The sequence below is a fragment of the Nanorana parkeri genome, unplaced genomic scaffold (assembly GCF_000935625.1).
Source record: "Nanorana parkeri isolate BGI_ZX_2015 unplaced genomic scaffold, ASM93562v1 scaffold179, whole genome shotgun sequence".
Classification (NCBI taxonomy): domain Eukaryota; kingdom Metazoa; phylum Chordata; class Amphibia; order Anura; family Dicroglossidae; genus Nanorana; species Nanorana parkeri.
The window spans coordinates 281,799-309,416 of record NW_017306447.1 but is presented as its reverse complement, the minus strand read 5'-3'; the positions used below and the strand labels follow the sequence as shown (position 1 = coordinate 309,416).

The 27,618-nt window shown below is 41.6% G+C and overlaps 1 protein-coding gene across 1 annotated transcript in view; it reads right to left on the bottom strand.

The window, feature by feature from the left end:
• The window catches only part of LOC108785792 (E3 ubiquitin-protein ligase RNF213-like), a 165,172-nt gene that overhangs the window by 17,510 nt on the left and 120,044 nt on the right, over nucleotides 1-27,618 (bottom strand). The window contains 14 exon segments of the mRNA XM_018554940.1: nucleotides 3,325-3,419; nucleotides 3,765-3,939; nucleotides 6,678-6,837; nucleotides 7,586-7,680; nucleotides 9,845-9,879; nucleotides 10,974-11,052; nucleotides 12,436-12,678; nucleotides 14,748-14,858; nucleotides 17,171-17,293; nucleotides 19,695-19,876; nucleotides 24,387-24,594; nucleotides 25,152-25,266; nucleotides 25,366-25,494; nucleotides 26,107-26,247. Coding sequence (XP_018410442.1) covers nucleotides 3,325-3,419; nucleotides 3,765-3,939; nucleotides 6,678-6,837; nucleotides 7,586-7,680; nucleotides 9,845-9,879; nucleotides 10,974-11,052; nucleotides 12,436-12,678; nucleotides 14,748-14,858; nucleotides 17,171-17,293; nucleotides 19,695-19,876; nucleotides 24,387-24,594; nucleotides 25,152-25,266; nucleotides 25,366-25,494; nucleotides 26,107-26,247 — 1,891 coding nt within the window.

The window sequence follows — 27,618 nt, the reverse complement described above, 5'->3', positions numbered from 1 at the left end:
CATGCAATCAATAAAACAAGGATTGTACATAGAACAATATCGGACCTCTGAAAAGTACAAGCATGCATATGTACTCAGTACTTGGTTTGGGCCCCTTTTGCAGCACTTTTGCACGATATTCTAATTATTCAAGTTTCACCTGTAATAATTGATTATATAAGTTATGCCCTACCTGTGACTGTTGCTAGCAGCCCAGCTTGGGCAATACATCGTTATGAAGTACCTGAAAGCCTCCATTAGGCAGCCACTGCCACCGCTGCTACTTCTTCACTGCCATGAGTATCTGAGGCACATTGGCCATGAAAGGGGATCCCGTAGCTCACTGTGAAAGCCATTAAGTGTGTGTGTGCACCAGCAAAAACATGAAGTAGATTGTGTTGCTGATCCCCACCTTATCACAGCTCACCATTTGGTCACCTTTTCGAACAGTGACAACACGGTATACAGTACATGTTCTGAAAAGGAGACCCTGAACCCAGTTACCCAGAGTCAGTCCTTGCCCCATATTTGCACAACTACTCATTTATGGCCCACGGATGCAAGTGCAGCCACTGTAGCATAGTCAAGTTCCACCATGCGGGCATATGAAATATCAGGGGCTTGGCAGACAGCTAGTGTTGCCATTGAGGCAGCTGAGCAGTGCTGCACACTCTTTTGGCCTGCCACAGCACATTATGGAAGCCAGAGAACTAAATAAAACACCCCACCATTAAGCTGGGGACGTGTGCCAGACAAGGCATGTGTGAACTTTCTCTGGTGAGGGGCAGACAGCACAAGATGGAGTGGGGTCAGCCATCTTCAGCCTAATCAGCTAGGAGAATCTCAACACCAGCGTGGCTCTTTGCTCCAAGGCATGTCAGCTGCAAAACAGAATGGCAGATTGTGCGAGACTGGTGACAGTGAGTGTTCAATGGATGAGGCCATTGAGGAGGAGACACAGAGGTGACTGAGCTGTCACCAACACTAAGTCGCACAACAGGGACGGCACCACCAGCTCCAGTGGTATGCCTCGTCCTGCATTCCTCCTGACTTCCAGAAACCGACCCAGTGGACCTGCCCATGTTTTCTGGACCACATGTCTGTGATCATGTGCACCCTGCTGCTGACCGTGTGATCCAGTGACAAGGAGACATTTCCTTTCACATGCTGGTGGGGGGCAAGGATGGATTTCTAGATGAAAAAATGGTGACCGGGTACCTGCCACTGTGGCAGGCTGCAAATTTGCAGTAAGGGGCCGGACTCCACTAGCTGGAATGGGAGCAGCTGTAATTTAGCAAATTTTGCCAAGCTGGCATTGAGATGCTGGGTATGAGGGTGACTTGCTGCATATTTTTTCTTCCTCTCCAGCAGCTAGGGAAGAACCACCTGCCTGATCAAAGATGTATCTGGAGATGGTAGGGTGGGGTTTGGAAAAGGTTTGTGTGAGGTTGAAGCCTACACCTGGCCCTACTAAGTGTGGCTACATGCTGACCCTCTTCCCTATTTAATATGCAATAAGCTATTCCTCCCAAACCCCTTGTTAGACTACCATCTTTATTGCTTAAGGCTGAAGATGTTGCACCAGATGCAGCTGAAGATTCCTGTGGACTGGTGGAACAAGTGTAAAATGGAAAATTGTATACTTACCTACCGGTAATTTTCCTTTCCTGATGCCAATACATGGCTGCATACAAATGGGTTTAGCTCCGCCCCTCACCCAATCACAGGACAAGTTATACTATAAATTAAAACACGCCTCCCAAGGTCACCATTCTCGTAACAAGCACTCAATGCGAAAGCCATGGGAGGATCCATGTATTGGCGTCAGGAAAGGAAAATTACCGATAGGTAAGTATACAATTTTTCGGTTTCCTGACAGCAACATGGCAGCATACGAATGGGACATAGCAAGCAAAAACAAGGGAGGGCAAAGCCGAGATATTTATCTATGTACACAATTGTTAAACACATTCAGAATGGTGGCCTCGGGAGGTGTGTTTTCATTTATAGTATAACTGGTCCTGTGATTGGGTGAGGGGCAGAGCTAAACCCAATCGTATGCTGCCATGTTGGTGTCAGGAAAGAGACATGCAAGAAGGAAGAGGATTGAAAATGTACCATGCTTGATACGCTGCAGTCAGGGGCTGCAAATCACAACAGTACTGTCTACAGCATATTATGAAAAAGGACCACACTGCTGAGCCTTGTAGAGAGGCCCTAAGGATTTCAGTGGCCGTTTGGGCAAATGACAAACATGATTTTATGCTTGCTTTGTTTAAGTCCTGCATAGAAAGGAAACTTTAATGCTACTGGGAGTATTTTATTTGTTTTAGCTTATAGGTTTTTTAATCAATATTTTACATTTGTTTATATATGTATACAATCTTTGTTTTCCAAATATATATTTAATACATGACAAAGAATTCCTGGAGAACTACTTCTTTAGTTATCTAAAGAGTTTTCTGTCTTTAGGTAAGCTGTGTGTAACTGAAACCTCAGATGGAGCCATTTCATAACACATGCTTTTGATTCACAGCTTCAGCTACTGAATTCTGAAAACAATAGGCTTTTTAAAATAAAGGAGATATGGCAGAATTTGTAAAAAGGAGTCTAAAGACATACCTTTTGCCTGGATAGAAGACTACATAATATTAGTGTGCAATATTTCATAATTACCTAACGTTTTTTATCCTTGACTATAATAAATTTAAAAAAAATACAAATGCACCTTTAACTATTTAAAATGCATATACAATTGTTCCATAAAGTTCTTTTAAAACACCTGTAGAAGTTTTGATACAGGAATACCAAATGTGTTTACATTGTTAGAAGTTCTATGGATCCGAAGTGTATGTATGTGTATGTTATATATGCAACAGTGTGCTGTATATGTATTTATATATTTTTTCCTTTTATAAAATTTTATTTTAATTTCCCATGGCAAGTAAATGATCCATAAGTGGCCTGAACAGCTCTATTCGAAGCCCTTGTGTGCTTCGAAGAGGTAAACTGGGTGTCCTGGGTTCACTCTGGAGAAGCGGATCCAGCTTCAAGAGAGCGGAGCGTGGCTCTGTTCTCTCACATTGTGGATGACAATGGTAGCCTACCAGCTGCCAGACCACACCCACAGCTCTTACATGGCTGCTGTCACACTGAATGAGTATTGATGAGCTTGTAATTATAAGGCAAACCAGATAACGCTAATTTAATAACTCTGGTCAAATATAAAGCAGGAATTAGATTTAAAGGGCTGTTAAAAACACAATGTGCAAATGTAAACATCTAATCTGGATTTTTGGGTAATGCAAAAAAGTTACTGCACATGAGTTCAAATACATTTCTTACCCCGAGCACAGGGGTAATGACCATTGATACAAAATGCTTCTCCCAGTTGTTCCTCATTTCTTTGGTTGACCATACTTCATCAAAGTTGACAGGCCCTGCAGGATACAATCACACAAGTAAAGGGTTAACGAGGATTCTTCCATGAACCAAAACTTCTCTCAGCTTTTGTTCAGGTTTCCTGTCTGTGTTTTAGGAGAGTCCACTCACTTCCTGTACCCAGGCACAGAGGATACCACGGGAGGAAGTGCTGGTAAACCTCCATAACAAAAACCTAGCCAGCAATAAAAACTAACAGAAGCACTAACACTCCCCTATTCTTTTCAAAACTGAAGAAAAGAGAAGTTTAGTTTTACTGTCCAATTACCACTAATGATGTTCAAACAGGTTGCACTTCCAACAGTTGGACACTTATTGTAAAATGATTACTAAAATATACTTACACTGCCCAGAGCGTTGCGGACTCAGCATTTTGTCAAGTACAAGATGTATAACAGTTGTGGTGTCATCTGTGCTTTTCCCAAGACTGTTCCTCAGATATTCCAGATCTCTTTCAATGTGACGAAAAACAAAATTTTGAACATTTTGAACTGGTGGCTTCACAATGCACATCAGGTTCTGTGAAAACGAATAGTGCATACGAAAACTATAGTCAGCATTTTTCATCTTCTCCAGTTAAAGTGACACTAAACTCGAGAGTTAAATCTAAAAAATGCATTCAAATACCCTAACTATTAACAAAAATGTATCTTATTTGTGTATCACTCGGCTGTAGATCCTCAAATCATCTTTGAATTTGTGCTGACACTTTCCTTCTTTCTGGTCCCTGTGTGTGTTATTAAGTAGCCACCACTCCAAGCTTGCTACCATGATAGACTATGACTTCAATACAAACTAGTAAACTAAACGTTATATTGTTGTCCCTCATGGGAGCAAGCCTCCAGAAGGAAGGACAGTGTCAGCACCAATTCAGAGATGATTTGAGGATCGACAGATGAGTGATATACAAATAAGATACATTTTTGTTAATAGTTAAGTGACATTACAGTTAAAGATATTTTTCCCTCCCCCCAATGTTAATTAAAGCACTTACCTTAAATGAGGTTTCTTAATCCGATCTTCTTCTTCTTTCCTGTCATTTTCATCTGTCCCTCCAGCGCTGCTGCGGGTCTCCGATCCAGCGCTGACTCCTCTATCCTTGCTGGCACTTCCTGTCCCACGGTGTCTGCATGCGGGTGCACGCCGTCCATATACTTACCTTGTGTCTCTCCTCGCGTCCCGGCCAGAAAATGTGAACTGCGCATGCGCCTGCCCCAAGATGCTTTGCGGCCGCCCGAGATTTTTCACATTTTCAGATGGGAGCGCGCGGGGAAGACACATGTAAGTTTAAACCGCATTTAAAGCGTTTTTTTTTTTACACTTTTTGCATATATCTACTGCTTGCTAGAAGTAGATATATGCAAAAACACTGGAAGGTTTAATAACCCTTTAATGCATTTTTAAGATTTAACTCCTGAGTTTCGTGTCACTTCAATTATTTTGTTTCACATTTTGTTAGGTAATGCTGTAATAGAATAAGAAGTCTAGTATAAACAATAGGAATATTTCAGATGAATAACCAGACTTATTCTCCATATAAAGACAAGCAGATCTTCAGAGCAGAGAACTGCTTTTTAAAGAAAATACATATATACATAAATAAAAGCTTTCTGCAATAGATAAACACCTCTAAACACTCACCTCAGTGAGTCTGTCTACTGTCTTCAAGGACCACAGTATCAGGGAGACTCTTCACATGTGACGTATGGATGGCAGATGGAATTGCAGCACATGGCGGGGGATGGAAGCATCCAACATTCCCAAAAGTGTCAAATGGTGAAGACTATGTCGGAGGCGGTAACACTTAAAGACAGATAAGTTTTGGACTTGGCGCCCACTAGCGAGGTGAGAATTCAAAGACTTCTATTGCAGGGAACTTTTGTTCCATTTCTTTAAGTGACACGATTAGTTTACCATTGATTTAAGACAGTTTAGGTTATTTGATCATTTTATACAGAGGCTACTGGGAGTCCCAATCATATGTTTCAGATTGTCCTTCATGAATGAACCTATCTTAGGAATTCTGTATTTTGCCCATAACAACCAAGATTATCCTTTTAATATTCTAGACAACATTACCAACAGTCAAAAAGACATCCTAATGGCCGGTGTACACCTAGGCGACACCCCACCGTTCGGCAATCGTGCACGATTGCCACACGGTCGGGAGTAGCCCAGGTGTGCGCCGATCGCGCTGTGGGTGCCATTTTTTTCCAATGGCACCCTAGTCGCGCTGGGTGGATAGTGTGGTTTGCCGCCATGATTCCGCCCGTACTTCTGAACTTTTAAAACAGCTGCGCGCCGTGTATCGCAGACAAAAGGAACTTTTTCTTATAGTTTTAAGGTGCCCATACACCTTACAATTATCGTTAGATTTCTTTTGTCCCGTCATCACACCCTCGTTCAATTTGCGCACAAATAGCCCATCATGCACAGACCAATGTAGATTTCGATAATCGTTCGTCAGCTATTTCTGGCCGAATAGGTGGCCGAATTTTGACAGAACAGATTTTCGTTTGCGCATGTGCAGTGTTCATGTTGCGATTTTTGTTGTTGTACGAAAACGCCACTAATCAATCGATTTTTGTTCGTTTCAACAAAAGTGTTCTAGTCTGCCCGTTCAACCAAATTTGGCTAGTTGTACAGTAATTGCGATCGTGCACTTTCCATCAACTGGCCGAAAAGGTTCACATTAATTTTTCGAACAATAATTGTAAGGTGTATGTGCACCTTCAGTCATCATAACTTAGTTTGTATGTAGTTTGTGTCTAGTTTTAGTCACTCAAAAAGTGTTGTTGACATCAATTATTAGTCGATAATATTAACACTGGACTCCATTCAGGGACACAGGAAGTTATATACTGTTAGGGAATACTGCTGCCTGTAGGAGGACTGCACACTGGTCCAAGAAAACCCTTCCTACACAGAGGGGAACCTCTATGGCAGCAGTTCTCAAATGTGGGTCGCTGCGTGCCTTCTGCTGAGCTAGCTGAGAGGCTCCTCAGCCTCCTTGTAGCGCAGCAGTGTCAGTTCTGCTGCTGGCCGCCAGATGTCGCTGCTGCAGCCAGGGAGGAGCTGACAGGATTAGGAGTAGGATGGGTTATCCTGAGCTGGTCTATAGTTTTTTTGTTTGCCAGTGTCTAATCCTCCTGTGGGAATCAGTACAAGCCAACAGTATATGACTTCTTGTGTCCCTCAATGGATGAGAAAGAAAATGTAATTATGGCCGCATTTAAGCAAATGTTCCAGCAAGATACCTGCGTATCCTCTTCTGATCCCAGAAGCATTGCTAGATGTGTTATCATCCTTAGTAAAATAAAGGCAGGGGCTGCTATATCTCGGTCTGGAGCCACAGCTGGGCCCTGGCGATCCGGGTCTCCCAACACATGCCCAGTCTGTGTTCGGTCTTCACCCTGTCTGTTAAAAAAGAAGAGACATTTCCAAAGAAATAAAAATCATGTAGTCAGGAACATTTTACCAAAAAAGGTAAAAGAGCAATGGCACTAGGAATGTGAGAGCCTGGTGTCCCACTTACACCTTACAAATGAATAAGATTGAATAGTAAAGCTATCAAAAAGTAATATTTCAGAACCTGGTACTCCAAGAGGCCAAGACAATACCTGTTTTATAGCTGAGCTCTAAAATGCACTTTATTCCAGCAATGTATTCATTAAAATTACTTTTAATTTATTTTTTTTAAATACAGAAAGTATAAGAGCCAGAATTTGTCTTCATATGAGCTTTTGCTTTTCCCTTGTATACTGGGTGAGAAAACGACTGCCCTGTCAACCAATATGGCTTTACTACACTGCATAGCATTGTCGGTCCAACAGTGCGAGCAATGTGGTGATTCTCCTTCAAGCTGTGCAAGCTGTATTAAGTACAATGGAGAAAAGTGAGGTTGCAGACCTGGCAGAGGTGCATGCATCACTGACTACCTGGACAGAATCACAAATCCTTTTTCAGATAAAGCAGTTCCTATAATATGCATGTAGCTTCTTGCCTTGAGTTTAACTATAAAGAGTAGTAGTTTAGCTCCTGATAAGATGAATTTTATGAAGTGTTCACATTGATGCCAGGCTGGCAATTTCTAGCCAGTAATAATAACAACAAAAGCACAAGAAAACAATAATGTAGAAACGGTGAAGAAAAATTCAAAACTTACTGAATTCTCTGGAATCCCGGAAGGGCTGCATGGTTTTCGCCTCCAACCCTGGCACCACAATCCAGGCATTGACCTGTCTGCATTGGCTGACCACACTGTTTAGAAATTACAGCAAATTATGAAAACATCTTGAGCGAAAAAAGATAATTTGATATAAATCTAATTTTTTTTTTTTATTAGGGGAATCCTTTTCTGAAGGAATTATAAAGATCACAAAAACTCTCCAATATATTGCCTCTAATTCAGAGTAATTAGAACACTTTTCGCCTTTCCACATTCCCGGCCTTAATAGTTTGTGGGGTGTTACAGAGATAAAGGTATCAGCGGAATTAATCACATATAAAGCAGTTGAGAGCTAGCAAGTTTTGGTCAGGGCACAAGTGATCTGACAAGTGAATTTATGGCATATTCATGTATAGCCAGTAACTTCCAAAGGGTCTGTATTGATGGACATTTGTTCGCAGGCCAATACAAGTCTATGGGAATGCAAAACCTGCCTAAAGCAGGTCAAATGCAGGTTAAAAGGAGGTAAACTGCAGGTCAAATGCACCTGTCAACAAATTCTGAATATTCTCATAAGCATCTCAAACTAGTATCAAACTGATGCCATCAGCACAAGCTCAAAGCCTGTTCGACACAGGTCCTAGTACCCCAAGTAAATACAATTTGGGTCTGTTCCTTCAGTCTTCACCAACATCTGGGAGACTCTTCCCACTATACTGTGGGCAGGGCTAAGCATTGTGCTGAGAAGCTATCCAAACAATATTATCAGGATGCTCCTCTTCCATTGAGTGACAGCTGCTTGTAGGAGCTGTTGTGCGTTCATGGGAACCTGTGAAGGCTCAGCAGCTTAGGACACATCCTATCAGACTTTGTTCATGTCAGGTCATAGGTCAACGAACAATAGCACATCCATCCTGCAGTTTGTCATTCGTCTCTCCACACTGCTGTCTCCAGAAAATACACATAACACATCGGAACTAAGACCAGTTAAGCTCCCCCTAGCACCCCTCCCCTCTGCAGTCTTGGGACATACACAGGAATAAGAAAAGATAAAGACAATACAGTCAAGGAGAGGGGGCAAGGACAAAGCTGAACTGATGGCCTTAGTGCTGATGTGGTATGTGTATTGTCTAGAGACAGCAGTGTGGTGGAGAGAGGGGAGGTGGAACGAAAGACAAACTGCAGGATGGATGTGCTAGTGTTAACTCTGATAGGATGTGCCCTGAGCTTCTGAGCCTCCACAGGTTCTCATGAACGCACAGCAGCTCCTACAAGCTAATAAAAATATATATGCTGTTATCACTCATTGGGAGAGGAAGATTCAGACAGTAATGAGCATAGAGCTTAGCCCCACCCAGCGGCGATCGCAAGTCGCCGTCCGGGTGCTCGTAAGCCGCCGGCCGCGTCCCCGCAGGTCGCCGGCGACTTACCGAGGAGGGCAGCTTGCGGCGGTGTCCAGTTGATTATCTCTGAACCGCGGCGCTAGGCGTTTGCGTACCGCGGCACCAGCGGAGCAGCTGCCCCGACGGAGGGTGCCGCCCTAGGCAAATGCCTAGTTTGCCTCGCGGTAAATACGCCCCTGGCCCCACCCACAGTATATTACACTGAAGTTTAAGCTTATGGGGCATTTTTGATTACAGGAGTAGATTGCAAAATGTATTCCTGTATCATAAGGAAACTAAAAATGCAAAAAAGGTATACCCCATAGTTCTCCTTTAACACCATATTGCTTGTCCATCATGAGTTACATTATGACATGCATACTTTAAATCACTTCATACTGACAGCGATTGTACCCTGTGTACATTGTAATTTAGTGCTGAGGCTCATATTAGCAGTCATTCATGACGGTTATATTAAAGTGTATGTCTGGGCAAATAGAAAATCAGCAAAATACATGCACGTTTTCCATGTTCCATCTGTTTAAAAATTCAGCAAGTATAGAACAATACCTGTTGATCCTGCCAAAAACCACATGAGCTCCTAACTTCCTAAAGAGCTGACAATGCTAAAAATAAATCATAAGAAGTGTTATCAGCCCTTCCCTTTTTACCTCTGAACTACAAAACACCTTCTCTTAGGTTAATAAGATGAGCAGAGGAAGTGGTGTTCTGTAGTCCTTGCATACTTCCTGTTCTTGACTGAAAACGCTGTTCCACCATAGATATAGTACAGTTATAAAGCTTTGACTACACCAGCCATGCTAATATTTCCCATAATTGTAATGTGTGCAAAGTGATGTCAAGCTTAGCTTACCTCTCCGATAGCACAGTAGTGGCCATTGGGACAACCTGTAAGAAGATAAAGTAACATGTTTATACACTTAAAGTAGATCTGCATGCAGAATATGAAAAACTTTTTTTTTGTTCAAATCTAGCATTCAGAAAAATGCTTCATTGTAATTTTAGCACTATCAGGTTTTATGTCCATCTCCACCTTCTGTAGCTTCCTGCACAGCAAACGTAGAAAAGAAAGGGGCAGCACTGTACTGCTGATAGGAGCACAGAGTGAGTTTCTGCTTATTTGTTATCAATCTATTTACAGGGTAAGTATTTCAACTTTGTAATTAGCTGTTCTGCCTTAAATTGTTTTTTAGTTTTGAACACAGTTTTAGTTTTGAGTCTGCTAGGACTGCTGACATTACATCCAAGATGGTGGAATCTTTGAGCAGTCTTAGGGAGGGACGCTTTTACAGGTAAATAACATGCCTAAAATATGTTAAATATGCATATAATTATATAAAAGGCTGGTTTTTAAAATGAAAGGTCTAGACAAAGGGTCTCTTTAAGCATCCCTGCTGCACTGATATGCACACCTAGAGTTCAAGCATCCTGAGGTGCCTGCTATGTGCTGAAATTGCTGAGCTAGATATTTGTGCCTCAAATAATAAAAAACTCAACTGGTACATAACACTGTTCCACACTGAAAAAAAATTAAAGGAGAATTATGGGGAGAGTCAAATACATTCATCCCCATTATTAGAGCCAACGTGATACACTGAAGCTGTCACAAATCAGCTCTATAGTGATCTGAAACTGAGCGATCACATACTGCTGAGTTCCCGATCTCCCTGCAGAGATTCCCCCTCTCTCTATTCATCCAGCGCTGTCAATCAGGCGGCAGGGTGGATCAGGACAATATGCTGCTTTTTGGGTCACAGGAGAACATTAGTATATGTTGTCCTGTGACCCTAAAGAGAACTATGGCAAAAAAGGTTGGGACATAGTTCTCTTTTAAATCTTCAGACAGAGCCTAGATCTTAGGCCAAGGTTGCTCTATGGGCAAGCCAAGCAAGCATTAGCTGATATTTGGTATGGCCTGGATCAATTCCATCATGAAGGGCATTTACAGTATCCAAAATTATCAGTGAAAAGAGTATACTTACAATACCATTGCAGTGGTTCTCTTATTACATTTCTAGCCTTGGTAAGCATGTCCTCTGGCATGGTTGGCAAGTAGGAGTTCTTAAAACAGAATAAAAAAACATATATTTATATACCTACTTGAACATAAAGTATATTTAAACTAGGGATGCACTGATACCGAGTATTTGGGTGAGTAAGAGTATGCTCCGATACCTTCCCCGATCCCAGAACTTCTGGTCAGAGGAAGATTTCCTCTGACCAGCAACGCCGCGAGGGAACATGGAGCCGGCTTCCCGGGCAATCAGAAAGTCGGGTGGCAAGGAATGACCTGCCTCCCAACTTCCTCATTGGCTGGGAAGCCGGTTCCATGCTGATTGGCTGGGAAGCCGGTATCTTGGCCAATCAAATCAAGTCGGCCAAACAACATGGAGCTGGCTTCCCAGGCAGTCAGGAAGCCAGGCGGCATGTCATTACCCACCGCCCGGCTTCCTGATTGCCCGGGAAGATGGCTCCATGCAAACGGAAGCACCGGTATTGGTGAGTACCAAAAGCAAAATAGCGGTACTCGATAACGTAAAACCGGTATCGGTGCATCACTAATTTAAACCCTCCTATAAAATGTATGTACTATAGTAACATTATAATGATGAGGGATTTCTGTTTTTTGTTAAATCATATCATATTTAGATGAGTTTAGATAATCGCTTCATACATGGCACTGTGGCACTCTGGACTGACTTCCAGTTTGTGCACCAGAGACTGAGCCTCAGTTGCTCTGTGGTTGATGCTGGCGCTAAGGCTTAAGAGAGGGCAGTCTCGGTGGCTCAAGACAGCTGAATGTCACCTTAAAGAGGAACTTTACCCATATCTTCAAAATAACAACAAAGGCACCTTTAGACATGTTCAGTAATGACAATCTACAAATAGAAACTTCTAGCTCATTGCAGGTGTTTCATTCTTTGCATACCCTATTTTTATTTTCTTCCTCATTCTTCTCACAGTGGACATATTTACTAAAGGCAGCTGAATCCATCTCCTTTTACTTCCTGGAACTCTGGCACATGTGACTAGGACGTGTGGCCATGCACATTACCTCTGCATGCCGATGTGATTTTTAGCCAAAGGGGGTAAAGTTCCACTTTAAGGAGTGAATGCCCTAAGGTGACAATGTTGCTTCTGTGAAGATTCATACATGAATGACTGTTTTTCCAGGTAAGGCAGATTCACTATATATATATTTTTTTTTTTCTTTCTTTCTTTCTTTCTTAAACATGCACATATGATGAACAAAACATATCAATATTTTGACATTTTGAATGCATCCAGTAGGTTGGTCTCTTGTATTCGTATCACATTGTTCCAAGGTCTCTTTATCTGCTCTTTTAAAAAGCCTGTATACAGAGCTCAGTACTTTAGTTTAAAAAGTAAACTCCTATTTTTAAAATGCTAATCAGAAAAAACAGTGCCAATAACCTAACTTACCTGCATTCTAGCAGAAGAGAATGAGATATTTTTTAATGGTGCCAAAAGATTGTTATTTCCAGATAGAAGAATGGAGGCCAAGTGTACGGCTAATCCAAAGATTGTGACATATGACCCGCTCATGCCGGGGAGAGCGCGGAGAAATGGCCGGCTGTTGGTCAGCAGAGTCTCCAAAAACTGTTTCAGAAATCTGTCCTTGAAAATGTTGGCATTTTTTATAAAATCCATCACAGACTCCTGTTCCTGCATCAGACATATTAGAAAAGGTATTGTTTAATTAACAGTGCGTTATAATCAGCTGTGAAAGGTTGAGGTAAAATATGCAGCAGCTGTTCACTGTGTATTGCAGCAGTTTGAACACTAAAGCAGGAAAAAGCTGCAGTTCCTTTTTAGTGTTGGCATCACCAGCTACTTATACTTTCCTTACGATAGCTCCCCCAGTGCTCTGTTTGTGATAGATCATGTAATTTGACAACACTGGTATCTGGCAATGAAGGCACATGGTCTTGACACATGGGGATAAACAAAGAGTCCTCAGCCCTGTCTAAGCCCCAAATTACTTCTCCTCCCTCCTGTAGGTGAATGGGGTAGCAGGGCATTAAAGGTAAGATTAGTATAACTAGCTGCAGGGACTGGCAGAACCTGTTTGTGTCAATGGGTTCCAATAAAGTTAACAAATCCAAAAGGTCCACTTTAAGGATAACTGCTCCGTTGTGGTGAAAAAAAATAAATAAATAAATGCTATGCTGTGCCATATTGTTTATTCAAGATCTTCAGTGCCAGTTCTATACCATGGATGTTGTATATATACACATTACAGTCTGATAATCAGCATATATACAACCAGAGAAAAGCACTTCTAGAAGCTACAAAAAGAAGACATTCCCTGCACGTGAAGACCTGATAGAAATAAAGTAAAATGAGATTTTGGAGCACCTGAGGATGGGGCAGGGCCAGACTTTAAAAGACAAAGTGGGTTTTTGCTTCTAGGTATCAGAAGTAAAGAGACAGACTCCCCCCCCCATTATCAGTAGAAAAGGTATCTTATTTCTTTGAGCCCCATAACTTGTAGGCCTTCAGGCTCCAGTGAGCAGTGTGGCAGATGGCCCCTTGCTACCACACCTCCAAACAGGATCAGTGACACTTTTACTTTTGGACTTATTTAGCTAAACCCAGCTCATTCCAACATGCCACGTGATTTTGGCCAATTAACTTTAAACCAGCATTTCTTTACTTTTTTCAGTCCCGGGAACCCTTAAAAAGTATGCAAAATCATGAGGCACCTTGGTCTAAAAATTAAGAAAATCCCTCCTTTGACATCAGAAACCCCTTCACATCAAAAGCCCCTTTTCACCAGAAGCCCCCTCTTTTACATCATCTCTGCTTCTCATTAGAGTCTCCCTAATGAGAAGCAGAGATATTTTTATATGACAAGTCCCCCTTTACATCAGAAGCCTCCCCTTCACATCAGGAGCCCCATTACCATCAGAAGCCCTCATTTTACATCAGCAGCATCCCTTCACATTAGAGTCCCCCTGTCAAATGAGAGCACCACTTAACATCAGAGTCCTACCTTCACACGAGAGCCCTGCCCCCTTTCACATCAAAGATTCCCCTTCATTCCAGGAGCCCTCTTCACATCGGAGTCCTACCTTTACATGAGGGACCACAGTGGCGGCATCATGGCAGAAGGCAGGAGGCAAAACAGGCATGGAGGGAGACTAACTTCCATCATTTTCTGAATGGATCCCACCCTCTCTGGATTAGCATAATTCTTTTCAGGGTGTTGCAACATGGAAAGGCATGACCCTGTGAACATTTCAAAGCACCCCTGAGGAGTACAAAAGGCCCCCATGGGGAGCCACAGCAACCTGGCTCAGAAAGGCTGCTCTAAACTAGTATTGTACATTTAAAGGTATCAGGAGATCATCTCCTGACTGTTCTCCATCCTGAATGTGTGGAAGAGGAGAAATTAAACTGAAGGGGTTTGGAAGTAGCAGGACCCTTGGGAGCAGTCCTTACAGCATAAAAAAAGAATAGTATATTAACAAACCTTATTCACTTGAAAGTACAGTTTTATGTCAAGCACCCAGTAACTTCTATATTGACAGGATATATTTCTATTTGAGTTATCTTGGAGTATTTGAATCCATGATACATTGGTGCGTACTTGAACATCCTCCGTTTATACTTAATTGTGATGGATCCTTTTTAGAGTATGTACAGTTACACAATACATGTTATAAATAAAACAATATGAAATAAATAAAACTGCAGATATTTGTAGCTTAGCAAATTATTTGATGACTTACAGGTGATGTATTTTGTTGACCATTATTACGGACCCCATAGCACAAGGTTATTTCCCGGAATACAGCGAGCAGAAGGTGAACAGCCAGTTTTTGATCCCGATGTTTACACTCCTTAAAAAAAGCACAAGACAAATATTATCTTATGAGCTAATAAGTTTAGAAATAAAGCAGACATCCAATCCAATAAGGCAGTAATCAGAAATAAATAAGATGATATTCAAAGTCATAAGCTTCAAAAAGAGACCTTTGCAGTTCTATGCAGCACTTTTGTACACCCCTGAAATGAAAACTGGTTTGTGCACAGTCCAATTCAGGGAGTGGTGATTGCTGTCTGTATGAATAGATCCTACACACCTAAGCAGTTCAGTTGAGGCTCAGGAGGTTACATATAGGTTTAAGAACTCAAAGATGGGCTGAGGAACTGAGTGGGCCAAGTTTTTGGAAACCTGTAATGTCTCTAGATGTACTGTGGGCAAGGACAGGAAGTAACCAGAGACTAACAAGTGCTCTGTGATTTCAGTTAAAGTGTATGTATAGCCAAAACTTTTTTCTTTGGATAGCGTTTAGAAGGGTTAAATAACAATTAGCTTTGGATAACGTATGGAAGGGTTAAAACCCCTAGCTGGTTATTTTTTTCTGTCCTGCATGGAGATGCAACAGAAAGTTAGAGGAAAAGGGAGGGCAATTCCTATCATAGACAGTTGTCACTGGAATGTGTCACCATTAAAAGATTTCCAATAAACTATTGCTCTCATGACAACTCTAAAACTGGATTTACTTACTAAGATTTAGGATTTCTACTAACAATTTGCCACCGTGGCAATAGGGGAATCTACCTAGCGTTGACCCAGACTGCAATAACATTTTCACACTTTTTTCTGGAACATTTCTTAAGGAAAGATAGTTACTAATAAACTTAAAGTGACATTAACCCTTTCGCTGCCAAGCCCTCCGGAACATTTTTCAAATCAGCTGGCCAAGTCATGTTTGAATTTTCTGCAATTTTTTCCTATTGATTTGATTTTCAACTGCTGCGTTGCTATCGTTTGTAAAAGACCCCCAAACCATATATTTTCTGAAAGCGTAGGCCCGGTAGAATAAAAAGATGGTTCTCACTGTTGAGGGGGGTCGCAGCATCCACTTCTGATGCGCTAGGTGAGAGGCTCCTCAGCCTCCTCCTAGCGCAGCAGTGTCAGTCAGCGGGAGGACAGCAGAGCCTACCAGCAGGCAAGCAGGTAGCAGGGGCTGGGGAGGGCTTGTATTCTTGTGAGTGTGGTTCTATTTTTAGTCCCAAGTCCAGCGCTTTACTAATTCTGGAGTCCAGCGCTCCGTTGGGGGTCACCACAACTTGGCAAATGTTACCAAAGGGTCCTGGCCCTAGAAAGGTTGAGAACCACTGCCTTAAATGATGTCTCTTTATCCGATCTCCTTCTTCTTTCCTGACGTTTTCAGCCTTCTCTCCAGCGCTGCTGCAGGTGTCCGATCCAGCGCTGACTCCTCTGTCCTTGCTGGTACTTCCTGTCCCACGGTGTCTGCATGCGGGTGCACGCCGTCCATAGACATACCTTGTGTCTCTCCTCGTCTTCCGGCCCAAAATCCGAACAGCGCCCGCCCCAAGATGCTTTGCGGCCGCCCGAGCATTTTTTTTTAATTTACAGGAGCGCGCAGAGAAGACACAGGTAAGTGTAAACCGCTTTTAAAGTGTTTAAAAAAAACAAACTTCTTGCATATATCTACTGCTTGCAAGATGTAGATATATGCAAAAACACCCGAGAGTTTAAAAACCCTTTAAATTCTTATATAAGCTAATACAACAACTATTGTACACAAAGCTCCATGTTATGCATAGATGCTTTTTATGAAAAGTAAAATAACTGATCTACATTAGTGTTTGGTCTTCTATTCTAGAATCGTGTTGACAGCACGGCTGTTTCTGTATGTATTGAGTACAATGCCAGCTGTTGCAGATTGAGTTGTGTGATTTCACAGCTGCGGAACTCTAAATGCATATCAGCAGACACTAGAGTACTAGTTCTAACAACTAATACTAAACAAATAAAACACTGTAACAACATGTGGCTGACAGATGTAATAGTGTAATATAAACACAAAAGTAGCAATATACTTGAAACTGATAGGATTGTAATGGTGGCAATATGACTAACCCAAGTCGGGTAAGTACTGATGCACAGAACAGGTCCACCAAAAAGCTAAACTTCAGGTATACAACTAAATAAATGAATTGCATATATATGGACTGTTATAAATTCTCATTTTCTGCAGCCTGGATTCCAATTGCTGCATTTAATAATACATTGCATTATTTTCTGTTTTTTATATCTGCCTGGAATTCAGCTTTGATGAAATATGTTAGGATATATGAAAGCATATATATATATATATATAAAATAAACCTGGGATACCTCCATGGCAGTTGCAATCCTTTCTTCTTTGCCTTCCATCATTGCTCTGCTTATACCTTCCCTCAGTACTTTGTAACTTTCTCCACATACCAAGAAATGGTCGATGTGATTTGTCTCAGTGTTCTGTAATAACAAACATGGCACCATCCGGATAATAAATGTCAAGATTATTCCCCATACATATTGCATATTTCATCTACAGTACTTGTTCTACATTTTCAAATAATATTACACACTCAGGGCCGGCCCTTGGGGTGTACGAGCTGCGACTTTTCAACTCCTCATCGCTTGGCCATCCGACAGGAGAGCGCTCCCTCCCCACCCCCCTTCAGCGCTGTCCTCGGATGCTGAAGAGAAAGTGTCCGCTGAGGCCTGCGGGGGGTGGGGGGGGTTGTTGGGGATTCGGTGTCTACGGCGCAGGAGGGAGCGCTGCCTGCTGTCAGGATGGCCGAGCGGTAGGGAGAAGAGAAGCTGCAGCTTTCAGGACGGCCGTGCGGTGAAGAGAATGGAGCTGCTGTCATCCTGTCAGTTTCAGGATGACAGCGGCTCTGTGTGTGGCCAAGCGGAGGATCGGTAAGTATCATTGTATCACCGATTTAGCCCAGTGAACATGCTTGAAGCAGAAAACCCTAATCCATTGAATTCAGGGAAAGAAAGATCCAAATTTAAACAGCCTCTCAATAGTTATTTAACAGGGTTATTCACAAAAGGGTGAAGAATTTGGAGAAGACAGGAGAAATTAACAATCTAGGCCAAAATAGCTGATTTGGAAAATCTCTCCAATTCAGCTTACTTTCCGGCTCAGCTATATTGTACTAGATTGTTCACTTCTGCCTTCTCCATACCCTTCACCCTTTAGTGAATAGCCTGTAAATATAGAGAGGGAAGGAGACCTTTAACCCCTTCATGACTGAGGCCTTTTTTTCATTTTTTTGTACCCATGTTATATTCCACATTGTAGGCCTGAAAATGACTTAAAACCCCCAAACATTATATATTTTCTTAATGCCAAGACCCTATAGAATAAAATGGTGGTAGTTGAAAATTTTTATGTTGCGCAATATTAGCGCAACTCCTTATTAAACCCCAACATTTAGTGAAAAATGTAATTAAATGCCCCAAAACACAACAAATACCCATTGTTTTTAATGAAATAAAAAAGATGAGGTTACAACGATACCCAACATGCCCAGGTTACAAATTGCTTGCGTCCGTGAAAAGGCGTCGAATGTCGGCGGCATTTGGTTACTCACTCATTGCCGTTCGGCCCCTATGTGAATAGGGGTGAGCGGCAGCGAGTGAGCTGCTAGAGAATCTGGATCGGCTGAGTCGAAGTCTGGATCGGCTGAGTCGAAAAAACTATATACTGGTGTGTCAGCTGTGTGAAATGAGCCTAAAATACATTTGGCAAACCTGTGCCATAACAAACTTTTAGAAAAAATCCTGATAAATTAGTGAAAAATGCATAGAAATGAAAACAGAGAGAGCAAAAGGCTAACAGACACTAGGATGTTTATTTTCTATGTTCCCAGTATACTGCATTTCCTTTACATGAACACAGATTTAACAATAATAGCTTAGAGCATATCTTAGCTCAAAACCCAAAATGTAATATATTGCAGCTTACCTTAGATGAGGTGGCTGCATTAGTTTTTAATTTGTCATGTTTTTTTTTAATACTTGATTGACCTGCAAATAACACTCTTCCTGTCCCTTCGTGGCTATGCTCATTTCTCCATATTATACACTGAGTGGCCAGATTATTATGACCACCCCATCAGTACTTCGTTGGGCCACGAGATAACTCCACGAGATGACTTTGTTGGGCCGCCTCGTGACGAGATGTTGAAAGGTGATGCGAGGAATCTGACACTGCACTGTTGCCCTACTGTTGTCTTGTACCAGTCTTGCCACTCTCCGTTCTGCCCTAACATTGACTAGTTGCTGACAGCAACAATACGCACGTTCAGACCCAGATTTTCGGCTGACAGTCCAGTCTTTTAACAATGAGCCCCTCTTGAACATTTAATGAATTCTGCTGTTTTGCTGATACACGCTCCATGGCTTGCGCCAACAATCATCCCACGTTCAAAGGCTGTTAAATTGCGTTGTTTACCCATATCTTCACAAAACAATCACTTCTACTGTCGTGGTAAACAACCTGCTTCCCTATTTATAATGGTCTGGCCCTCTAGCAACTTCAGAGCAAAATTATAGCTAATTATAGCTAATTTGCCTACAAACATCAGGTGGTCATAATAAACTGGCCACTCAGTGTATATGCGGGCAGCCAAACAAGTCTGCCTTTGATCACCTCCATTACATGGTGTATTAGTGGGAGTAGTCGTTTACGCAAGAAAGATAAGGATGTTTGAGCTCTCTTTTACGCTCACAGCAAGTGACAAGGACACTGCATTTCTGGCATGATCAACAGATATTTTCTGTTCATGATGAATCTGAGGACCAGTACTCTGTAATATATAACATTTGTGTTGTTGGGTTTAGATACTTTTTAATGTATTACCTTTTTCTGCAACATTTCTTGAGGGAACAGCCACCTGAATGCAGGATCTTTAAAATGTCTTTGGACCATGTCTATGCCCTCCAGGTTAGCCAGTTTGCGTATTAGATAGACTCTGTACCAATCATTGCCAGACTGGGAGCATAAATCTTTCACACATCTCAGGTACTGTTCACTTATGGATCCTGAAACAAAAGTCCAATATTACGTAATAAACTAACTCAGTAACAATGCTACACAGCAGGACAGTTAAATAGCCAGGATCAGTAAAGTGACCCAATTGTGAAATAAAACCCCAGAAATATGACAAAATAGCAAGGTAATATTTACATTATCCAAATGAGTCATCAGAGATAAAATTCTCACCATAACAACCCATCTAGCATATTAAGGGCCCATGGCCAAGGCTGGCCTGCTGCAGATTTTCTAATGCTAACTTGACTGTTTGTAAGCTTACTGTGTCCCCAAATAGAAAAGAGGCACCCCACGGGCGTCACTAGTAATCCGATGTATGTAAAGGCGGCTTTAATAACAGCCAGGACCTTGATGTTAAAAAATGTATTCTAGGGAGTCTACAACGTTACAAGCATAACAAGATCCACAGGCTCTGACATGGTCTATGATTAAGCCTTTTTGAAGCATGCCAGAGCCTGTGGATCTTGTTATGCTTGTATTGTAGATTCCTGGGAATAAACTTTTTTACATCGAGGTCCTGGCTATTGAGTGTGGCTTTACATACATTGGATTACTTTGTCCCCAGTTATGAATGAACAGGAAGTGCTCTACACCACTTCCTTTTCATTCATGCTTGTGGACATAGTAACTCATACAATCTCCTTAGTTTATCAATGGACAGGAGCACTCCTGAGGCTTCCTGTTCATTTATAACAGGGGCTGCAGAAAAAGCGATTTAGCACTTTGTGTCCTCAATCTTTATCTATTTTAAAAGGGAAATATCAGGGCTCTGTTTAGACCCCCACTATTTCCCCAAAACCCCTAACAGTAAAGTAAAAAAAAATAATATAAAAATTAATAAATACATAAATTTAAACATTTTTAAAAAGGTTGGCAAAACAAGTCATTTTTCGGTTTCAGCCTGACAAATTATTTTAATTTCGGTTCTGGTCTACAAATTTCATTTTGGTGCATCCCTAGAATAAAACCTTAAATTTACAGCTATAAGAGTCCTTATTTCTGGGTTACATCATGTAATAAATTAAAGTATCACATAAACCCTTTCATGACCCATGACGGGATAATCCCATCATGAAGTCTGAAGGGGTTAAACAGACTAAAAGCCGCCGTCAGTCTGCTCAGTTTTGTAGAGCCGGTGGCTGGCTTTACAGTAGAAGTGGTTCTGGCGGCTCAGCTGCCGCCAGATCGCTTCTATGATCCAGTAATCAAGCGCCCCCCCGCCTTGTTTCCTGGGTTCCGCTGCTTCTCCTATGGGCCCAGGACTGGCTTGCCGGGTGTCGGTGGGAAGCTGAGGAGGCGATTGGTGAACGTCAGTTCACCGATTTCCTCCCCGTACTATGGGACTCGGAGCGACACGTATTGCATCAGTTCCGGTCCCATAGCTGTCATTGCTGGGCTCCTGAAGCACAGCAATAAGCTATTGAAGTGCGATCTGCACTTCAATAGCTTATTTAGAATGTTAAGGTGACACCGGGGGTCTTTTGGACCCCCAGCATCACCTTAAAGAGTACCTGTCACTGCCAATATGCTATCACATGGGGGGCTTGTAAGCCCCCCTATGTGATAGCAATTAAAGTAAAGTAAAAAAACGTTTTAAAAAAGTCCCTCCGCCCCAGCAGGCACGCGCGTCGCCACTTAAACATGCGCCGGGTGCGCCTACGCACCAAAGCGACGATTATGCTACACATGTTGAGTATCGCCGCACACGACAGAGTGAGACCAATAATTCTAGGGCTAATATTTACACATATGTCTAAACTGATGACCTGTAGGGGCTTTTAAAGCGTGATCTATTGACTTTTTGGGGTACTGAATTCTGTTGCAGTTTCACAGACGCACACAATTTTTAACCTAGGCATGTTGGGTATCTATTTACTCGTTGTAACCTCCTCTTTTATATTTTATTTAAAAAAAATGGTTTTAAAGTGTTTTGGGGCACTAAATTTAGTGCATTTTTCACTAAATTGTCGGGTTTCATAATAAGTTGCGCTAATGTTGTGCAACATAAACATTTGCAACTGCCACCATTCTATTCTATAGGGTCTTGGCTTTCAGAACATATATAATATTTGGGGGGTTTAAGTAATTTTCAGGCCTAAAATTATGATTATAACATGGGTGCAAAAAAATGAAAAAAAGGCCTTTGTCCTTAAGGGGTTAATACATTTATACATCATCAGGGCCACCATCAGGGGGGGTACGGCCGATACTCATGTAAGGGGCCCAGGCAGCCTGGGGGGCCCGTCCGGGACCCTTACATTATCGGCCGACCGTGACAGACGAGGAGGTGGCCTGCCCTAGCAGCACTGGGCCACAGCATTGCCAATCCAGTGACTCGGAGCAGGCTGGGGCCCCATCTGTGACGCTGCTCTTCTGATCTCGGACCGGCCGGAAGTGACATCATATCACTTCTGGCCAGTCCAGCGGCTGAGGAAGCCAGGTGTGCAGGCACCAGGAGCAGGTAAGAGGAGCTGGGAGGGAGGGAGATGCAGACCTGACCAGCCCACCTGAGACCACTGCAGAGTCCACCTTAGAGAGTATCAGATGGCCTGTGCAGCATCTATGGTGGGCTCTGCAGGGTCACTCTCAGGTATGTGTGGGCTCTCAGGTGGGTCCTGCGTCCAGTGCGTCACTAAGCCCTGTGTCCAGCGCGTCACTAAGCCTTGCATCCAGTGCGTCACTAAGCCCTGAGTCCAGCGGGTCACTAAGCCCTGAGTCCAGCGGGTCACTAAGCCACGAGTCAAATTAATTTACTGTTTTGCACTGCTGTATAAATGTATTGCTGGGATTTGTAGTCCCCCCTACATCTGGTGCCATTCTGCAATAGAGTGTAAGCTCCTACAGAGACTGATTTAGCCCACTATTCTTTAACTATGCTTCAGACTCTGATCTATCCATAACAGAAGCATCTCCGGATTGTGGAGTGTGTATATGCTTCAACTAGAAATAGAGCAACTCCTTTAACTTTATTGGAAACCACATTAATGTCCCACTCCACTTTCACTACACCTAAAATGCTTGCCAAGGTCTGGGTGTCCGTTAGGTCCTTGCGTGCTCTCTCAGATTACACTACTATTACCCCACTCTGGAACAATCGGAAATCACCTGAAGTACATAAATTATAAGGATTTATTCATTGGCAGAGGGCAGAGATTCAGACACTGTCACACATTTATTTTTCTGGTGCCCTTTGTTCTTTTCAACAGCTCCAATCTAAATTTCACCGGAATAGGACCCAATTTTATCAATATCTTCAATTACGCCATGCCCTTTCTGCACACTCTGGGGTTGGTGGTGTAACTATATCTGACACTACTCTTTTAGATAAAGTATTTTCCTCAAATACAAGAAGTGATTTAGGTCACTGTATTTTTGTTGGCTCCCCATGTTGTGTTTTTTCGATATGTAAAATTGGAAATTCTTTCAATAAAAAAATATCTGATTCAAAAGAAATAGAGTAGCATCAGTATAATTACTGGTTCAGGTGCTGCCTGCCCATAGTATGAAGGATCACAATGGTCTGTGCTAGGATGTTTCCTGACCACTGCTAATGTTGCTGCTTTTTGTCTTTGTTCTGTCATGCTGGGAAAAATACTAAAGATGTCCATACATCTACCCTCATTACTTTATACAGGGCTGAACAGTTCAATGATGGTTGATGTCTGTCTTAGCAACACCCCAACACTTAGGGGCTGATTTAAAAATCTTTCACCTAGCATACAGTTGGGCGAAAGCCATTCAAGCAGCATTATTGCCACTAGATGCCACAGAGGAACATAGAAAATTCATGTGCTCCTTAGAGCCATCTAGTGGTGGTAGTGTCATGCAAACGGCAATCTCCCAGCTACACGCTGGGCAGAAGATTTACTAATCAGACCCTAATCTATCACTGAAAGGATATGTAAACCTTCACAATTAAATTCTCTTACTTAGTCCCTTTTTGTCTGTTATATATATCATTATAAGTGTTTTGTTATATGTGTTCGCTAAGAGCAAAAATACCTGTGATCCTGCCAGAAATCTTGTTAACTCATAAATGCCTGTGCTCTCTGCCTGTGATGAAGCCATGTTAATAACAATGTTTCCAGCGATCTCTGAGATACAGTAAGATGAGTAACAGTGTTACCCTAGAACAGCAAGTGTGTTACTGGCAGGATTATCAGGTAAAAATAAAGGAATAAAAGCCAGAAGAAACAAAACCAATACAACCACTACATTTTAGCACTGTTAAGCTGCATTATATATCATTTTTTGTTCTCGGGTTTAGATGTGCTATTAACCAATAGCCTAACAGTGAATTAACCCCTGCCGCAGCATACCTACCTTATCCACTGCATGATGCATCAATGCCTAAAGGTACTATTCATCCGCTGAAATGTAAGCCTGCTAATCTGTCAGCGCTGAAAACTATAAAACATTTCTGCCTGTGATCTCACACCTACTGCCCACTGTAACTTATAATATCAGGAATGTGATCAAATATATGCTTGTCCCATGTACCTCTCAGTTTGACTGACATCATTTCTGCCGCCACATCAAGTGCCAGCCTCACTCTGGCCACATCCTGAAGGAGTTGAACAGATGTCTCCTCTTTTTTTTGCCGCTTGCAGCTTCTTAAGTAGTTTTGCAAAAACAATGCTTCCGTTTCAAAGTATTCAAGTTTTTCATCCTCATTTTGAACTTTTTGTTTTTTTTCATATAGTGAATCCTGCAATAAATCCCAACTTATATTAAAATAATACACACATATGATCTTGACATCACACATAAAAGACTGTCATAGTAAAAACATGTCTCTTTCTTTCTTTACTAAGTGAGGCATAAGGCACACATATGTGATATAAATATATAGCCCTATCTGTCCTCTAAAAAACAATATATAATATGTGTGGTGTGGGTGCAAGAAGTAAAAAAGTATATTACTACCGTGGAAGAATCACATAGCGAAAATGTAAAAAATGCTTCAGTTATTAACGAACAGAAACGGAAAAAAGCTCAGTCATGAAGGGGTTAAAATCAGAGTTGCTTATGATCACCTGTTATATTTAGGTGAAATAAGATTTTATTGAAGGTATTTTATAGTTAACATACAAAAGAGAAGAGGTGGGAGGGGCAAATATCAGGACCAGAATATGAGTACTTAATTTGAAAATAATGTAACATTTACATTCGGCTATACATTCTCATGGTATCCAGTACTGCCACCCGTTATATTTTAAATGAGCCTCATGAAAAAGTCAGGAACCTACTATGAGAAAGTCTTACCTCCAGACAGTTAATGAATAGCAGGTATACTTCTTTTGTGTCTACAATTTTCAGAAGATTGCTTCTTTTGACTCTGTCTAAATAATCTTGTGCATGTTTCATTATATTGTCAAAGCTAAAATAAGCAGAGCCAAAACAAACATATGTTAGCCAATCATTTCAGAATCAAAAGAGTACAAGATGGCCGAATGTCCTTATTAGATTTCCTGTTTACCTGTACTTCAGCAGCAGTTTCAATATGACAGAGCGTATCACTGGAGTTTTGTCCACAGCATCCTCAAAGGGGGAAAGAGACCGTGTGTGACTTACAGAATCTATATTTGGAAAGAACAGAAACAGTTTACTTAAAAGACAACTATAATGATTTTGGATACATTTTATCTTACATTTAAAGTTTAAATTGATATTTTATATATGTTTTCTAAATAGTTATAGAATTTCTTTGTTTTAAAAATAAACATGTATTACAGAATGGGGGGTTAACATTAGTAGGCGTGCATTGCAAATAGGGATAGAGAGAGTAGAAGTTTCACACCCCAATATATAATGCATAGAAAAAAAGAGAACTGTTCCACTCTAAGGTGTGCAACTACCTAGAGGGAGAGGGGCTTTAAAAAAACATTCTACATCTCACCATATAAAATTTAGAGAAACATTTATTTAGTACATAATCATTGACATGATTGGAAGATAAAAAAGGAGGAGGACATATATATAATAAAGAAAATAGGCCAGCCTACGGTAATTCCACCCCTGTAATGCCACATTTTTCTTTTGTATCAAGACTGTGATGTGACCCTTAGCCACTGGGCTCTGCATGTGGTGCCCCCAGAAACCTTGTGTAAACCATTATTTCAGTTCTGACCATAATACATAAGTACATAAACAATACACAAAACACTATACATTCTCAGTTAAAAAATACATATATAATAAAAGATGCTGCTTACCAAGCTTGTCGAATAGAAAGGATATTAGATGGTGTATGACCTCATCATCTGGTGGTCTGTTGTCCTTGAAGCACAAGTTGCATACAATATCCATGAAAAATCCATTGCACTGCTTTCTAAACTCAATATTTTTCTGCATGGACTCCCTTGAAATGATAATCAAATAGACAAATAGCACTGAGTGGTCACCCCAAGACAGATACATCCATTATCAATTATCAGCACCTGGTGTTTTAGGCGCAGTCTCTATTAAACAACAATAAATAGAAATAGAAAAAGCAGCGTTGCCAGCCCTCACTCAGGGCTTGTTCACACCAAATGCAGACCAGATCTGCATGAGTTTCTGCACGCAGTGCAGTGGGTTGTGCCGTGTTTCTGTCGCATTTTTTATGCCTTCCAGGCCGCTTTTGTAAAAAAAGAATGGACTTTCAATGTGTTCCAGGGCGTTTGCATGCGTTTTTGATGCGTTTGCAGGCGTTCCAGAGCAGGAAAAATAGGGCTTGCTGCAGTTTTTACATGCTCTGGAACTGAACGCTCCGGTGTGAACTAGAGCCCAATATAACTTTGAAATACATTGGACGCAGTTTTGATCCGGTCTGTAACTTCTCTGCTCCTGGAACGGCGCTTGGTTATCATCTATTTACTTCAAGTCAGTTGTCCCAGACTGGGTCAGGATGGAAGTTAGCTCGCATAAGGGACCCTCTATTGAGGCACTCAAATGGATGAAATTCAAGCAGAGGCCAAAGACCCTGGCGCCAACTTTAATACATTCTTTAGCCTTATGGGATCAGATCCAAAACAAGGAAGGGATGGTCTCTTCTCACACTCCCCTCGCGCCCCTATTTGAAACAGTCAATTTCATGCCAGGATTACAGTTAAAAACATTTAAATGGTGGATAGATAAAGGATTGTATAGGATTGGGGATTTTATTAAACTCTATAAACCAATTACACATCTTTATTGCATAAACACTCTCAAGATGCCTCACTCCGAATATTTTAGATTTAGACAAATTAATCATTTTCTACTCACTCTACATATTCCCGTGGTTGGAGCCCCGCTGTTAACACAATATGAACGGTGGTGCCTAGGAGGGTTAGGTCAAAAGGGAGGCACGTCCCTGATCTATGATGCCCAACTAGGATCATTTACAAAAACAGCTTATATGGTGGCTTGGGAGATAGAAATAGGGATACCACTCTCTCTAAAAGAATGGCAACAGTGTTCTATAAGATCAACTAAGGGACTGTTAAATGTTTCTCTCTTAGAAGCCAACTACAAGGTCTTTTCCCGATGGTATCTTGTGCCAGCAAAATTAGCAAATATGGGCACAGGCGTCCGTTCGTTATGCTTCAGGGGCTGTAAACAGCAGGGCACTATGCTCCATGTCTGGTGGCAGTGCCCAGGATTGCGACCTCTCTGGAACAAGTTGTTTGCCCTGCTTTCTAGGATTCTCTGGATCTATATCCCCAGAGACCCACAGTATATATTACTAAACAAATCAATCCCGGACATC